This window comes from Larimichthys crocea, chromosome IX, assembly GCF_000972845.2.
Source record: "Larimichthys crocea isolate SSNF chromosome IX, L_crocea_2.0, whole genome shotgun sequence".
Classification (NCBI taxonomy): Eukaryota; Metazoa; Chordata; class Actinopteri; family Sciaenidae; genus Larimichthys; species Larimichthys crocea.
Window position 1 is genome coordinate 1890385 of NC_040019.1, and position 17826 is coordinate 1908210.

The 17826-nt window shown below is 41.5% G+C and overlaps 1 protein-coding gene across 1 annotated transcript in view; it reads right to left on the reverse strand.

The window, feature by feature from the left end:
• LOC104936787 (netrin receptor UNC5D) overlaps positions 1 to 17826 on the reverse strand; it is a 184568-nt gene that overhangs the window by 40407 nt on the left and 126335 nt on the right. Inside the window, exons 3-4 of the mRNA XM_019266805.2 lie at positions 12589 to 12732; positions 12269 to 12372 (exon numbers count right to left, since the gene is read on the reverse strand). Coding sequence (XP_019122350.2) covers positions 12269 to 12372; positions 12589 to 12732 — 248 coding nt within the window. The remainder of the gene's footprint in view (positions 1 to 12268; positions 12373 to 12588; positions 12733 to 17826) is intronic.

Sequence of the window (17826 nt, forward strand, 5' to 3'; positions counted from 1 at the left end):
CACCCTTTGTTCGCTCCCAACATGTATTCAGATGGGATGCATATTTATAGAGCGCTGCCAAAATTGAACTTGACAGCTACCAAGATTTCACCATTATGTGGCGTAAATTAAATATATTTCAACATTTAGTGGATAATATGTCACCTCAGGAAATACGGAGCAGAACTAAATGTGTTGCCGAAAGCTAAAATAAAAATAAATAAACTCAGAGATGTTAAATTGAACACATTTCTTTCAATGACGAATCTAATTTCTTCTCCAGTGTAACAAATAAATATAATGAGTCGGATGCTCGACGTGTGTTTTGCTGCATTTTTTCATTATAAGTTATTAAAGCGATGCAGAGAAGTGTTTTTATTTTATTTTTACTCATTCATAATGACGGTGTGAAGTCATCGGTGCTAGTTAATGGGGATGAACAAAAGAATACAGAATTACAGTCTGATTCAATTTAATTCATTTCATAAATTATCCTTCAAACGCTTAATGACAAGAAGTAAACTCGACAAACTTTATTATGTTAGTTCTTTTGCAGTGCATGACACATATATATATTTATATTGGAGGTGCAGGGTTGTCTGCCACCTGTTACATAAATAATAAATGACATCTGTGACTTGCCATAAGACTGTGTTTAATCAAGGCCGTTGCATCTTTATAAAAAGAGGGTGAGTAATCAAACGTCGGCTTTTTATTGCCGGGGGAATGTGGAGATAACAGCAGAGGACGGTTACCGGACATGGAGTCCAGGTGAGGTTGAAGCACCTGCGACTCCAATAGACGGCGCACCTGACTGTTCAAGCTACTCCGAGCAACTGCAATTAATCACACGAAATTAAGGCTGAACATAGGTGTTTTTTTTAATGCCACATTCTCCATAAAGCTGCAGTATAAACAGCAGGTGTAGACTGTACGTGTGGGCGGATGGATGGATGGATGGATGAGGTGCTCTGTCTGTTTGTACTTTCTCTTAAAGAGGTGCCTCAGTGACAAGCCGGCCTCCTCTGTTGCCGTTTTAAAACCTCAAACTCAAGCCCAGATATCGACAATCCCCATCGGCTGCATCTCATACAGAGTACATCAATATGAGGCTCGTGGCTATTAATGAAAACTTTTTAATCATATTTGTTCACTGTCTGACAACAACATACTCTTTTATAGTCGGGGTAACTTGAGGACAGGGATGTAGCTGATAATGGAAACAGACAAAGACAAAGAAGGTGGATTTACTACCAGTAAAGTAAAAACTAGACCTGTGCCAAGGTCTTTTGTTTCTACAGTGATGTTGCCACATAGAGGATGTTTCCCTTTGTGCTTCTGTCACCCTCCGGTTCACCTGATCGTCTCACCACCTGCGATATAAAAAGACCAGCTCCGCCTCAACCAGACTCTGCCACATCGCTCGCTCTAACCACGTCATGGCCGGCCTTGAGTTCGCCTTTGTTGTGAGTTGTGTCTAACTTTGATCTCATTTGTCTTCAGGATAAATCCTCCCAGCCATTCTGCCACATCCAGCTCTGTCTCATCTCTGCATCTGCTCCTTGGAGTTTTGCCACCAGCAGCACCCCCTCCACACACACAACACTGGATCTCTATCACCTCTGTGACCGGAATAAACTGTTTCCACTTGATTCCGATCTCTGGTCCGTGTTTGCTTGTTGTTTTGACAATGCTCTTGACTTATCTTAAGTTTAATGGGTTGCTCTTTGGCCTGTGCACAGAGTTTCATAAAAATAAAAAAATAAAAATCGGGACAGTAGTTCTCCCCGTAATCCTCCTGACAAACAAATGGCACCAAAAAACATCCTTGGCTGATGTAATAAATTCTTAACGTTACTCCGCCAATTACCAAAAGAGTGTGTGCCACATGGCAACCTGCTGCCAAGTGGCTGGCACGTACTCTGACATGCTTCTCTGACACTCCATTTATTACTGAGGATTTGAGGATGGATTAAAGAAGGAATGATTTCTGGCATGCTTGTCCCAACTGCTGGTGTTGGTGCTGATGTGGCCAAGTAGCATTTACTGTAAGTGCAAGTATAGTTCGTACTTTAATGCGACTTTACACTTACTACAATACTGCACTGCTCACTCATATTACATTTATTCAACAGCTTTAGACACTTGAAGATTGCAGAATGAGATTTTTAATACAAAATATAATAAGTGAAGGTGTATTATTACAAATTAAACTACACGACAGCGTATTAAGTGGTTAAAATTAGCCCAACCTTTACCAGCTGCAGCATTAATGTGATGCTGAACGAATCAATAATTATAACCCAATAAAATAAGTGAAATAAGTGGGTTTGCATGCTGTGGTATTTCGTGTACTGTGGATAATCGTTCAGCTTCTTCCACCATGTTTTGAATACAAATCACAGCCCACACTACTGAAGCTCATTTAGAGTTCATAGATTTACAATAGTAGGTTAAAAAAAAGAAAGATGTATTGACGTATTTAAGGCGATTATAATTGAATTAAACAGTGAAGCAGCAGCACCTAAACACCTAAATCTCATAATATAAATCACATGAAACACTCCCAACGTTACTGTAACATAAAACAGAATCTAACAAAATGTCATTGTGCTGTTTCTTTTGTTCTGACCTGTCGAGGGACTTCAGATGTGATTTATCTCGCAGCAGTAACCTGGTACCGTGCATCAACATGGTGACATTTATGCTTTAAGCTGTACACAGTCCCTTTTTTAAATAAAAGAAATAAAGCTGCAGTGTTTACAAAGCCCCGGCTGAAGGACAGCAGCTGTGGTCTGGGACTCTCGTGTCACCGTGAGTCTGTTCAGCGGCACAAACACAAACCACTTATAGTGCTTTTTATGTGTCCGCCGCAAAAACTCGCAAACCACACTTAAAAACACAACAACTTTCTAGTCGATGCTTTTTAGCCCGTATCGATAACAAGTGAGCTGTGTTTGAGTGTTGAAGCATCGATTACCGCGGCATCGATCCGCCCTTCACTGGGGATCATTCACTCACCCTCTCTGCAACACTGCTGGGTTTGTTTACGGTGTTGTGTGTTTGTGGAACGCTCTGTTCCTGTTGCTAACAGTGGCCCTGCTGTATATACATCTGTCTTTATCTGCATTATACAATAAGACCTCTTCCAAATGTACGTTTGTATAGGCTGATAGAAAACTGAAGGCCGCTTTCATTGGACGCGATGTGAGATCAGACACTCTGGTTCATGTAAAAAATATATTTTTGAATAACTCATGCAAGCGTTGCCAGCCTATTAAAGATGTTTGACTGATTCCTACCATCACAGAGAGTCTAAAGGGACAATTATGCGCTGAGGCTGTTAAATGCACTCGCCTAATTGGTCGAAATTTGTTCCTCAAAAGGTCACATGAAAGTAAAAGTATAACACAATTTAAGTAACTTCTTTAAACCATTTAACAGCCTCTGTTCTTCAGTGTAACTGACCACAGAACGATCCCTCCTGTGATCACTCTCTGTGATCGTAGGAGCAGAATATATGGGGGAAGTGTTTCGGTGCATTTTTCAGGGGTCCCTTATCTCAGGGAATTCTCACTCTCAAGTAAATTAAAATAATCTCCTCGTCCTTTGGTTTGGTTTTTACCGTCTCGTGTTTTTCGCTTTGATTTATCTCCCTCCACTCCACCACCCTCCCTCCCTTCACTCTTTTCCAGTGTTTCGCTGCTGGAAGTATATAAACCAAAGAGTGCGATTTGCATTCAGTGCCGGTCCTAGAGTCTCCCCTTCGGGGGGGAGGGAGCGATAGAGAGATGCACATGCTGATGAGAAGGCAGGGACAGGACAGACTCAAATGAGCCTGATAAGCCAGCGCCTGGGGAGGACAGGAAACGGATTTGCTTAATTGGCAAATTTGTTCCACTTAGATAGCTGCAACCGGTGTTGAACTACATCGCACCTAAACCCAGCCGAGCCGGGCCTTACGGCGGTCTGCTGGCGGTGGGGCTGTGAGGTGTCGAGGTCATCATGTTGAACTGTTAAACAGATGCTCATTTAAAATCCAAAACTGATCCCAGCCAAGTTCAACTTTTCTGCCTTGTTTAGTAACTTTTTCTTTTGTTTGTTCGTCTCCAGCCATGCTAGAGAGAGAGAGAGCAAATAAAATGAGCTCATGATATATGGTCAGCAGGGGGTCCATGGACCATGCAGCCGGGTTTCATTTTTCTGATAGCTTCAAGCTGTTTGAAGAGGCTCAGACGAGGGAGCGCAGGAGCCTTGAACAGAAAAGCTATCAGCTTAAACTTGACTCACGCACACACAAAAAGAAAAGTATGTCCTGTTCAAGTCGTTCCGATTCCACCCTGCATCCGGCCTAAACACTCAATTATTCTGAAAGCAAATGTAATGGCCTACATTTACAATCATTTAAATGGGAAGTGAAGGCGACACGGAGACGATGACAAAGCATCGCAGTAGGTTTTGTTCCATCTGATTCAATTAAAGTTGAGTTTCATTAACAAGCGCCCTCCTCCTTTTTTTTTTTTCTTCCTCCACGTCGCTCATGCCTGCGCCCTCCCTGCCTTCCCCTCACTCATCTATGGCCTTTTTTCCTCAACGCAACAATGACTTTCATGAAATCACATTAAACAAATGAGCCCTCCAAATTTGACAGCAGCATATTCGAGAGGCGGCGGTGGCTAAAGCCTTGTTGTGTCCTTGGTTTATCTTAACACCATCTCTGGAAATGTTATGTTCATCACTGAATAATTACATTTTAAGTACTTCAAATGACTTTGGATGAGAGGCCCGATGATTAATTACACTTGGTAAAGAATACTCGGGCGGTTAATGCGAGGCTAATGATTGTAAAACAGTTTTTTTCCTAAAGTTATTGAAGACATTTTCTTTCTTCCACCACTAAACTTTTAACCTTACAAAGCAGAAGCACAGTTTTCACTTCCCTTGTTTCACTCCCCTTCTTTGCATATCTTTGGATTATCACTTAAAGTCAGCCATGCAAAAGATGTTTGACAGACTCATAACGAACCCTACCTGCATGCAGGATGAAACCATTACCTTTCTGGTTGGGATTACTAAACTTGGGACTTGGAAAATGTTGTTGCATGCTTCAGTTAATAGATAGAACAACCTATTTTGAATGTGTTTTATACTGACAGACTGGGCTTCCAGCCTTTCTGTGCTTGATCAGTCAATAATACATACTTTGCAAAATAACATCTTGTAGTGACAACTAGGGATGGGAATCGAGAACAGGTTCTTTGTGTTTTAATTCCATGGAATCATTTGGCAGGTTATCTAACGATTCTCTTATCGATTCCAGAAAGCACGAATCACGTCACGTAACTTCCGTAAGAAGTTACGCGCGCTCGATTCCAGCAAGCACGTCAAATTACGCCACGTAACTTACGAGTTTTGCAAGTTTGGCACGTGCAGTGCGATCAGTAGTAAACAATGTCACCCACTCGGTTCAAACGCTCCAAAGTTTGGCTGCATTTTTACCAAAAAAGACGGCGACAGGGCGACTTGCAATCATTGCAAAGTGGAGATAACAGCGTCGGGAGGGAACACGACGAACATGCAGAAACATTTGCGCACACAACATGCAATATTTTTAAATGAATGTCGTGTTTTTGACACGCTTCGGACTGGAGATGAATCTCAACCTAGCAGCAGCGGCAGCAGCCAGGCTATGACCACCTCTGTGGTTACTACGGAAGGTAAATAACACACTGCCTACCATGTTAGTGCGATGTGCTTCTTTGTAAAACATGCTATAACAGTTCACATTAAACAAATGCCTTCTGCATTACATTTAGAAGATGACCATGACGAGAGAGAGAGAGTCTGGCTGGCTCAGATTCTGCAGCTGTACTAGTACTCATTCCAGTTCACTACCTCCTCTAGATGATGCTGATCAAACTGTTCTCCTTTTTTCCCCCAAATGAGAATCGATAAGAGAATCGAATCGTTAAGCAGAATCGATAATGGAATCGTAATCGCAAAAATCTTATCAATTCCCATCCCTAGTAACAACTGAGCTGGAGACGTGTTGCTATGCAAGGCCGCAAAGTCTAGTAAATGAAAACTGCAGCTATGTCACAGAAAATGATGGTTCCCTAATGGTTCCCTGACGGTTCTGATGGTGCCCTAGATGTTTTCTTAGAACTACATTCATTAGGCAGTCATTACTACAAGCGTGGTCTTTATCCTCCAGTGGTTTTACTACAGACTTCAAACTCCCACACATGACTGCCCAATGCACCAATCAAATGACGTATATTGTGAGTCCTAACATTAGCGATTTGACGTGCATCTGCGTGATCGTAGGAGATCAAGATGTGCTACTGCACAATACGAGAGATACAAAATCGACTAACTCTGAACTGATTTTAATGATATTTGTTTTGTTATAAATGTGAGAAACTCAACATGAAGCCGGTTACTTCTGGTAACTGAACTGAAGACACTGAGGGTGGATCTAATCAGCTCTATGTCAAAACATGAACCTTCTGAACAGCCACAACTTCCAGTGGGACGTCCATTTTCCGATCCGTCTTCCGAACAGGGAACATCGAGTCTGAATAATTTAGAGTTTCAGCTTTTCAGAGCTTCTCAAAAATGTACATTTCTACATCTGTGATAACGTTATAGTGCAGCGTCTTTGCTCGTTACTGCATCAATAATTAAATCAATAAATTATATCATGCTATATTACAGTAATGTGTTGCTTGTGTCGCTGTCTTAAAGGCACCGTGTGTAGGATTTAGTTGCATATAGTGGTGTAATCGCCGCATTGCAATCACACTCACCTTCGTAGTGTGAAGGAGAAACAACACTTAAAAGGTCCTGTCTAGAGTCAGTGTTTAGTTTGTCTGTTCTGGGCTACTGTAGAAACATGGTGTTCGCTCCCACTGTAGATACAAAAAAGATGATTTTAAAGTAACAACAACAAAACAAGATTCTTATTTTCAGGTGATTATACACACATGAAAACATCTCGGCATCTTGTTTTAAGCCATGTGCTTGTGTCCGAATCGTTAGTTAGAATAGTTCAGACCAATCAGCGTTCTATGTGTTATAAAAATTAGGATTCGTTGTTTTAACTTGTGTCACCTGTTTTTTTACATGTCTTGTGCATTTCCTTATTTGGCCTGTGTTTTACTGAGAATGGCAGGGAGAGATAATTATAAACCAATAGTTCAAGGACGTGAGAGACAAGGACGTGAGAGACAAGGCCTGGGTGTGTCATTTGGACAAGAAATGTTCATTACTGAGCAGAAAACCAAAAAACGACCCTATCAGTGTCCGAGACAGCCCATTTTTAAAAATGTATAAGAACCAACTGTTAGAGCTCCTCGAGGAGCCTTTTCTCTGTAACCCTCTTTTGTGTGTTGCACTGTTAAACGCTCCTTCTTGTACAAGAATAATAAATTCAACTTAAACTTTGATACTTTGAATCCAGTCCTCCTTATTTAAGGGTTTTTCTTCAAATGAGTTGATGAAGAACTACTAGCAGCTACAGGAACGGTTAAACGCAAGACAAAGTGTGTGAGAAAAAACAACAACGGCCGCTGCTGAAGAGGGAAGCGTAGCATCATATATATCACAACTGAAGAGTATTTCTTCACTGAAAGAAGAAGCTTTTCTTGATGGATGAGATGTTTGGGCTCTTCTGCTGACTTGAGTTTGGTTCATTGGTCTGACAGTGATCGATGGTTCATCCAATCACCTGTATTTTCGCCCTCCAACTGTTTGCACAGATAACTTCTGTCATGCAGGTAAGTCAGTCTTCTTTTTGTTATTACAATTCTGACCAAACCAGTACAGTCAAGTCAGAACAAAAACTGAGCATATATAAGAGGCCAAGAGGAAATTGAATTTCAGTTGAAATCATTATGTGTCTATTGTACGCTAATGAGAGCCAATAATGTAATACCTTCAACATTACACTGAATATAATCTGTATTCTAAACAGCTCCCCGTCTATAAAAAGTGGAGCCAAGTGAAAAGATTTGGCTATCTCTGACTCTTGTCACCAATAAACCGAAGCGGATTTAAGCTGTTTTACTATGATACATTCTCCGTGGTTGGACTTACAGTGCGCATAGATTATTGCCTCTATCACTGCTGGGACAGATAATATGGCATTCTCTCACTTTCATTAACATCCTACACAGCAGCCCAGTAAACTCCCGGGTGGCTTAGTTACAACGAGATACGGATAAAGTTCTTCCCTCCTCTCACTGTTAGTGTCGCCTCCGAGAACACGACGAGAGCAGCGACATAAGGGGATTTCGAGCTGTACGGCGTTTATGTTTTAAAGTTGGAACTCGGTTCGCTTCATTTGCATCTCGTGAGCCGAGCTCCTAACATCAACCGTTTGCTTCGACGTTGCAAGTATTAATTTCCATCAGGATCAGTTGGAAAAACGCAAGAAGTGCAGTGAAAGGTTTTAAACAAATGTCATGACCAAAATAAACACGCCTCGGAATACAAATGGGGTTCAACGGATCACACTGCATCATGACCTCAATTCCTTAAATTCAAAACTGTAGCTGAGATACGACCTCTCTCTCTCTCTCTCTGAAACCGAATTTCACAGCGCTGGCTGCAGAAAAGGCTTTAACCTCTCAGCGATGCCTCAAGTCATGAAAAGAGAAAAGTACATCCACGACTCTGAGTGAGTATTTTTTATTTTTTCCATCTTCCTCGTGCAAGTCATACTAGAGGGAGCTGGATTTGTCCCTGCATTATTTACTATTACCATTCTCTTTGTGAGCCAGAGTCACATTAATGAATGCATGAGGAGTTGCCTATTTGATGACCACAATGCATGGGGGAGACTCGTGGTACACCGATGCTCCATTTGTGTGAGCTGAATCATTCATCACACACAACACACACACACACACACAAAAAGTGCAAAGGCACAGTTTTATGTGCATTATGTGTTTCTGTGGAAGGAGTCAGTGGTCATCTTTAAGGAGTCTGCTTTTTATTTGGGATCAACGTTTTATTAGAATGAAAATATCGAACCAAAGAAATGCAGCCAGCTGGAGAGAATGTTTGGCCTGTATTCTGCACCGAGTTCAGCTCGAAATTTAAGATGAACAGTGTTGAATCGTAGCCTCTCTTTAAAAATCTGTGATCATCTACAGAGGTTAGGCGTAATGACCTGTAAGCTCTGACCCTGCAGGCGTCTTTGTGCTTGTTGACTTCGACTTCTTTCAGCTTCAGTTTGGCACGCGCTCAGTTGGACCGAGCGTGTTTTTGTGTTGGTTTGATACGACCACACTGTTATGTCGGTTTTTTCAGTCTCGAAAGAAATAAACACACATTTGATGTAAGCTTCGAATTTTTCCTCCAACATTTGCAGCGAATAAACTCTTTGAAACTAAGTGTTACTGTCGCGCGTTAATTTATAATTATGGCAGGAAATCATGATTACTATGTAAACTGTCTCTTGTTAGTGAGCTAGCTAGTCAACACTAATGTGATGTTTTTTTTTTTTTGCATTCCTAATGAAACGTTTTACTGAAAACTAATAAGCAGACCCACACATAATCTGCGCCCACGAGATTCTGACAACACCTCTGCACATTTTTACTTTTTTAATCTAAATGAATATGCTGCTTGTAAAACTCAAAACAAGCAAATTAAGTTTTGTTTCCTCTGCTTTCACACATTTTCCAACAAATGTTTAAACTTTTACCGTTAGGTATTTATTTATTTCAGCCTGCTTGAGGTAATTTTAGGTGGTTTTAATGCAAAGCGTGCACGTATTTCTGCTAAAAAAAAACAACAACCCAAACTGTGTTATCTAAAAATGAATGTCTTTAAGCAAAGAAAAAATGCTAATTTCCATAAATTTCCATCAAGTCATAATGTTTATCATATGAAAGTCACAATAAAATAGTCCTAACAGAACTAGTAAGTGTAAAGAGGACTCATTTAGAAGCCAAAATTGGTGCAAACGTGCAAGTGCATGCAGAGCAACCCAACGTTATGTTTGCATTTTGCAGGATTCAGACTGAAGACTGAAAAATATCATCAGTGGTGCGGCATCATGTTCATTACTTCAGAGTTTTCTACCTGTTTGAAATTGTGATGCAGTCTTGCAACAGATCCCACTTTAGTGAAGCATTCAGTCTTTACAGATGTTGGTGTTAATGAACTGAAGGAATCTCGATACTGTAGTTAGTAAACGTGGTTAAAATTATGACATGGTTAATATTTTTTCTGTGCTTGTGTTGGGAATGAAAACACCTGTTGCCTCCAAACCTGGTTCTGAGCGGGTACCTGTGCTAAATTAGTAATAAATCTATAGTCTGTACATCTATCTGTGCTTATAGGAATATTTTTAGTGTCATTCCCCTGATGTAATGCCCTAAAATTGAGAAAGCAGACATAAAAAAAGGCAACACTGATCTCCCAACCTATTTTCTCAAGCAACTTTTTGCTGCTGTGAGTGATGACATCCTACACGAACATACTGTTTCTGCCAAAGAACTGTTAGAACCGTTTCAGTTACATCACATCATGTTTTTTTCTGGTGTTGCGGAGAGGATTCGACACCGTGAATCACAACCCGATGACAGTTGGTGGGTTTGCAAATCAAGTCTCGTTAAACCACAGATCCTGATGAGGAGGATTGAGGTGGGTTAATAAATATTACCTAAAGAAGTCGTCCTTCCTTTCTACTTATGAATAATGTATGTCATAGAGAAATACTGAAAATCTGAAGCAGAGTTTAAAGGGGCTTTAAAGCTGAATTCAGCTCTTTACCCTCATCATTTTTTAATAGCAAATCCAACGTGCTGGAAAAGAGCCAAACTTCTGAAAAAAAGGATAACTGTTCCAATCATTCTGCTCGTGCTGAATGTAATTAAAATGTCTGACTTATAGATGAAGATACTAGGGATAAAAAAAAGTAGAAAATTAAGGGATTTATATATATATATATATAAAAATCTCCTTCTCACCCCGGCGGGGTGGTGGTATCTGTGTCAAGCTCGGGTCCTCTACCAGAGTTTGAGGGTTCTGCGCAGTATCTTCGATGTTCCTAGGACTGCACTCTTCTGGACTGAGGCTTCAGATGTTGTTCCTGGGATTTGCTGGAGCCACTCTCCCAGTTTGGGGGTTACTGCCCCGAGTGCCCCCACTACCACGAGGACCACGCAACCCTTGACCTTCCACATCCGTTCCAGCTGCTCTTTCAACCCTTGATACTTCTCAAGTTTCTCATGTTCCTTCTTCCTGATGTTGGCGTCAGCTGGGATCGCCACATCTATCGCCACCACCCTCTTCTGCTCTTTGTCCACCACCACTATGTCTGGTTGGTTAGCCAAGACCTGTTTGTCAGTCTGGAAGCTGAAGTCCCACAGAACCTTGGCCCTGTTGTTCTCAGCCACCTTCTGTGGTATGGCCCATCGGGATTTAGGTACTTCTATTCCATACTGGTTGCAGAAGTTCCTGTATACTATCCCAGCCACTTAGTTGTGCATATATATATATATAAAAAACACGATATAAACAAAGCTTCATCTATTATCATTAAAAAATATTAATAACGGATTGATGCATTATTAGTCCCTGTATGTAAAGACCTGTCAATCATTTTCGGATTAATAGTGGCATTCCAGTTCTCCGCTTTGAAATTTGCCGCTTTTGTTTACGCACAGATCACAGACTGTGTCTCTGAGTGAATGCAAAGCTTCAGATGCTCGGGCACACGTGCAGGCTTTGATATTGACATATCTGCCTGCTGAGCCTTCACATGAAGGCGTGCAGCATCAGAGCGCAACACAATACACCAACGCACACACACACTCGACAGTACCGTCCACAAGAGCCTCATTATATATTCATTGTAAAAATTAAAATGGCAGTGGCAGGCTCTCGCTTTCAGACACACATAAACACTCCGACTCAGAGGAGGGAGAGGGGGGGAACGGTGGCGAGAGTGAAATGAATACATGACATCTAAATAAGTCATAGCCGTACATCCTTTTACCGGAGAGCACAGCAGCGATGCACATGGATAGATTTTACCGCCAGTGTATGAATGATCACTCTGACTTGAACAGAAGGAGCCAGAGAAACTAAACAAATGGCAACTGCAGCTCTGGCTTTATACTAAACCCAGAAAGAAGAATGTGCGTGCGTGCTGCACGGCGACGAAACATCATGCAAACAGAGTTACACTGGAAGTAAAGCAGACAGATGGCTGCTCCTCTCCAGGTGGAGACGGGAGAAAATGTTACTTGTTTGAAGTGCAAGAAGCCCTCACCTCAGCCACAGGCACTCCCTCTGGGGGACGACAGTGTAACACAATCATGCCATTCAGAGGCACCTCGGTGCCTTGGGGGTCTTGCTCAAAGTTCTTCCTCAGGTCTAAGAGAGAGAATAAACAACCTGCATTAAAGAAGAACTACAGCAGCATGAAGGAGCAGGAATATGCCATTTGTTTCATGTGTGACCTTCTCCACCACACACACACACACACAAACATGAAAAAAAATGACGCCTTCTATAAAATCATGGCACCGGGTTTGAAGAATAACCTTTTTCCAGGAACAATAAGGTCAGTCTGGTATCAAAATGACTTACAGGCGATCCGGACAGTTGCCTTGCGGCTCTTGGAGGTTCCCAGGTGGCTCCAGGCGACGCACAGGCACCAGTAATCCTCCGGGCCGTGAAAGTCCTCCACCTGCTGACGCGACACGTTGATCATCACCTCGCGGATCTTCAGCCCTGCAGATAAAGAGATGGTTGATTGCCCAAGATTAGCTTTCATTATATCGCGGGGAACGATCAATCAAAAGGGGATGAAGACGTGTAGGGAGCGGATGGTAAGTGAAATTTGAATCTGATAAGATTATCAGCGGTAAACAGATCTGCCGTTTGCCAGGAGGAGAAAGAAGAGAGAGCGCTCGTCAAAACAAAGTACATTTGAGGGATTTTGTTTGGACAAGAGTTTAAACTGTACTCTATACTTTTTTTAAATCGGGTACAATTTCATAGACCTGACAACTGCGGTGCCAACGCTGACATCTCTGTCATTACTGGCCTTTCGACAAACTCTTGTTAAAACTTCAGTTTTGGCAAACAGATGGCCGGCGACGGAAAAATTGCCGGCTGCACTGGAAATTGTTAGCGAGCCCTCATTTCCTCGTTCAGTATCTTTAAAACATAATCCATTTATAGAGAAGTGACACTAAATGCTTTCCAGTGAGGACATTTACTGAGAGGAGGAACACATCAGCCTGTTTTTTTGTTTTAAGGGAGCTCTCATTTCTTTTTCTTTGAAAACATTTGAAGGGACTATAATTTCAAGTAGAGCAAAACAACACAATTAAAACACTGCACGGGAACACGGATACTTTCTATGACAATTCAAATCATATATTTCTGCAGCGGCAACTTTGACTTAATGTCACCCGGGTCATTCGTTAATATCCGTGCATTGTCTGTGATAATGAGCGAGGCGTGAGTTGAGCGTTTTTCCGGAGACAACTGATGGGATTTTAAAAAGCCTGGTATTTCAACTGAACTCGACTACGCACAAAAGATGACAGGCTCGGACCATTAATGTATGATAGGTGGCTTTATTGGGTATCTGGGAAATTGCAGCTTTCAACCAAAATATGTGACGTCTGTCTCGCGGGGCAGTAACCTGAATTCCAGTCAGCCAACTTGAATAGATTTATTAATACATGAATGTCTGGTTTCAAATCTCTGACCTCGTCACACAATTAGAAATGCACTTGGGCGGACAAACGTCCAACCAGCCCCCCCTCTCAAAGAGGCATTAAAGCCTTTGGGGTGGGTAAATGGATTATATGAGCAGCAGCAATGCAGTTGTGTTGTGGCATGAGCAGAGCATAAAACAGGTTTATGGAGTGTCAGCTGTCTGCTATAACTAAGCTACCAGGCTGGTTGGTGGAGATGCACAGATCTGACTGTGTAATATTTAACCCAGATATGTTTTATGTGTGGTTAAATTCTGCAAAAAAAAAACACTGCATGAGCAGAAACTGTGTCAGGAATACAACAGGAGAGCAAGAGGTCTGTATGTTCACAGTGCAGCCAAACAAACTCACATGTATTAAGTCAATAATCAGCCTTTTTTGCAACATATATACATGATCAGCCAAAAAAGAGTCAGAAATGATGATTCATGTGACTCCTTCAAAATAAAAGGCACCTTGTTTTATGCTTTTACTGTAGGAAATGTGGCATTAGGAGTCCCTGATACTACTGAGGAGGATTTAACTGTAAATAGTTAGGCTGGTACCAGTGAGATTACAAATATTCATGTTAGATTAAATACTACATCATTTCCTGTGAATCCCTCACGTGTAAGGTAGACAATATGAATACAGCACGGGGATGGCGGACTCCGCCACTTACAATATAAATTGGAGAGAGTTAATTACAGGATGTTGAGAGAATACCTGCCGTGAAACAAAACATACGTCTGAATGATAACAATTCAATTATTTTTCGTGTTATTAATCGAAACCAGAAGACGCTTATGTACCGTTGGAGTCAGACGGGACCGAGTCAACAAAGGTTTTAATTTACAGTGATTCTAAAATGGCTAACAAGTCGTGCCTAACAACACATCTCAAAGCAGCTGTTCAGAAATCACTGTAAAGCCCGGCCTCTTGTGACTTATTGCTTAATTACGCAGCCCTGCACTTGTAGAAGGAGTTGTCTCTCTACAGGCTTTTGCCATCATGCTGTACACTGCAGACAGCAGCTTAGACACGGGCCAGGATTAAATGAAAACTAATAATGTGAAATGAAAGGTTATCAAAGGGAGCCTAATGAAGTAATGTAAAACAGAAATGTTCTCTGAAGACACTGTAATCCTCTGCAAAGACTGATATTATATACAACACACACACACACACACACACCACTCCATCGACTCCTCCTTTCCACGGCTACGAATTACAGACTTAATCAACATGCCTGATTAAGTGAGAGGCAGATTTAACTACAGGAAAATAAAAACACAGGATGGTACTCCAGTGAGGCGGGGCCATCACATCATCATGTTATGGTCTAATTCCTTGGGCTCTATGCTGCAAAACAAATATGAATGCATTACTTGGATATGAACAGAAACTGGGCTCTGATCAGATGTGAACAGCATCGTAATGTTCTACCACTAACCTGTCACCCATTTGAAATTTTTTTTTACAAACAACACACCGTTTCTTCTCAGAGTCAGTGAAATTAGACGCATACAGACATCAATAAATCAATAAATCATAGAAAAAAGTACCGCATATCCCTTGGAACTTCTGTTTTTCTGGGCTCATCGTCATCGTGTTTATTTATCAGAATAAAACGTGATTCATTTCAGGAGACTATGCGAACAGGAATTGCTCTAACTAGTAGCCAAAGCAGTACGAGCTAAAAAACCACAGAGGTGCAGACAGTTTTAATTTAATATTCAAACATTCAGCGAGGTTCGCAATAACCTTCATTCCTCGGCGCAGGATAAAGCTCGACAGATGTTCCACATGTGTTATTTTTAACTCATAATCAGACACTGTGCAGCACTCCGTGGTAGACAAAGTTACTGTAGGAGCAAAAGTGTTTTCAACATGGCCAAAAGAGATTTTTAGGATTTTTGTCAATACCCATCGAAATATTTCAAACCAACTTATCACTCTTCTGGGCCTCCTCTCATTAAAAAACACAAAGAAATATGCAATATGGCCCAATGCAATTATGACTTGCACTCTCCCACCGCTACCTCCCATTCTGTTTCAACTGTTTCTTTCCACCCACACTCTTACACAGCTTTTATTTTGACACTTTTTGTTCCATACAAATCATGTTTTATTGTTCAGGAACTTTAGGCACATGGTAAAATGTAATGTTGGTTTGCATATCTGCCCAAATGATACTTTCCATGCCTGTGAGCGTGCGTAGGCTTTGTGCAGACATACATGTACCTCGTTTTTTTTTTTTTTTAAAGATTATTTTTTTGGCCTTTTTATGCTTTTACTGATAGGACAGCTGAAGATAGACAGGAACCCGGGGGCAGAGAGAGGGGGAGTGACACGCGGTACATTAACCGCCCGATGCGGGATTCGAACCGGGGCCAGCTGCAGCGAGGACTATAGCCTCCACACACGGGGCGGCCACTTAACCCACTACGCTACCGACCGCCCCATAACTAATTTTTTTTGTAATGACAGTGGACACACGTGCTGGAAAACTCAAGTACGTCAGCGTTTACCTGCACGTCTCCCAAACAGACTCCAGACAGCAGTGTGAACCGAACAAGAAGTTCTCTCACGTAGTTTTGAGTGTGTGTCTCTCCCATCCAATAATTCAACACAATGTTTATGTCTGTTTAATATATTTATCATTGAGGTTCATAGCCGAGTCAGCGCGCGGGGCGTGACGCCCATATAAAGTTATTGACACTGTCAAATGAGTGTTAACGTTGAAGTCCAAAGGCCACACAGTGTTTGTGTCAGTGACACGGAGGAGGACAAAATGACAGAGAGTAAAAAAGACTCCTTCACCTTATGAACTGTGGACGTGAAAGTATGGGAGCACTTGTGAAAGGTTTGACTGTCTATGTACACATCTGCTTAGAATATAGTCCAGGTTTGAGTGGTTTATATAGAAGTATGGAGCAATTATATACAAAGAAATAAGAAATTCAGATGATTTCGAGTGTAAATCCAAATGCAGAAACGACGACTGATGTTTCGGAGACATAAACAAACCCGGATAGTGACAGACAGATGGTTGAATTTCCTCCTCCTCGGCTCAGTAACATAATTTTAGCTGACGAAACAGTGACACTCTTTGATGGAAAAAGAGTGGATGAGTTTGAATAATTTAACTGGATGTGTATTAACTATAGAGTACGTTGCATTTTCATCTCGGTGCAGTGGAAAAATAAATGGAAAACTGGTTCGGTCTATACACAGCAGGACTCTGTGCGAACTGTCTTCGAAATATCAATTTGGAGTTTGAGATTCTTGCAGGAAAACGTTAAAAATAACTAACCTCACACCTTCGTATCTGTCTTTGATGTAACCTCTAACTTCAGTAAGTGCTTTCTGACAAGTCATTTCACTACTGGATTGTGACAATAGCCTAAAGCACCATGGAGACAAGGGAACGGGTTCAGGCATGTTGTCTCCTAATTTACAAAGCCTTTTTTTCCACAATCAGACCCCCTCATCTTTATTAATGCCAAAGAAAACAGAATAATCTAATGAATAAACAACAGTCTACTCTTCCCGATGCAATGTTTTATGCTGAAAGCAGACAAACAGACTCGTGCAGGGTGGAGTGTGAGCTGCAGCTCCCAAAGATCTTTTTTTTTTCCTGGCACACGGTCGGAACATTTCTGACCACTGAATAAAAAAATTCTCTCTATTCAAGCCTATTTCGTGTTATGTGAAATACAAAAAAAAGAAATTGACACATGCATGTATTCAAGCACAAATGCATGAATCAGTAGGAATAAATATACGCCCCCACGCAGAAGGGTGGCTATTGTTTATCTGAGTGAGGACCGTGGTGTTTCTGCTGAAGGCGAGATAAACGAATGAGAGGAATCAGAAAGACGCTCGGACTCCCAGGTTCCCTCACATTTGGCTCGGATCAAAGAGCTTAGTCCCTTTTTCCAAAGTAGCCTGCAATCACGCTCAGTGACACTGTGCTTGGAGAAATTATCCAATAACTACTTGGCCGTGTTGAACACATTCAGCCACTTCTCCATGCTCGGGAATACAAACCTTCCATGAGCTTGTCCCTGGATGCCCGTTTTATTTTTTTGCCTTCCCTTCAGGCTCCTGCCAG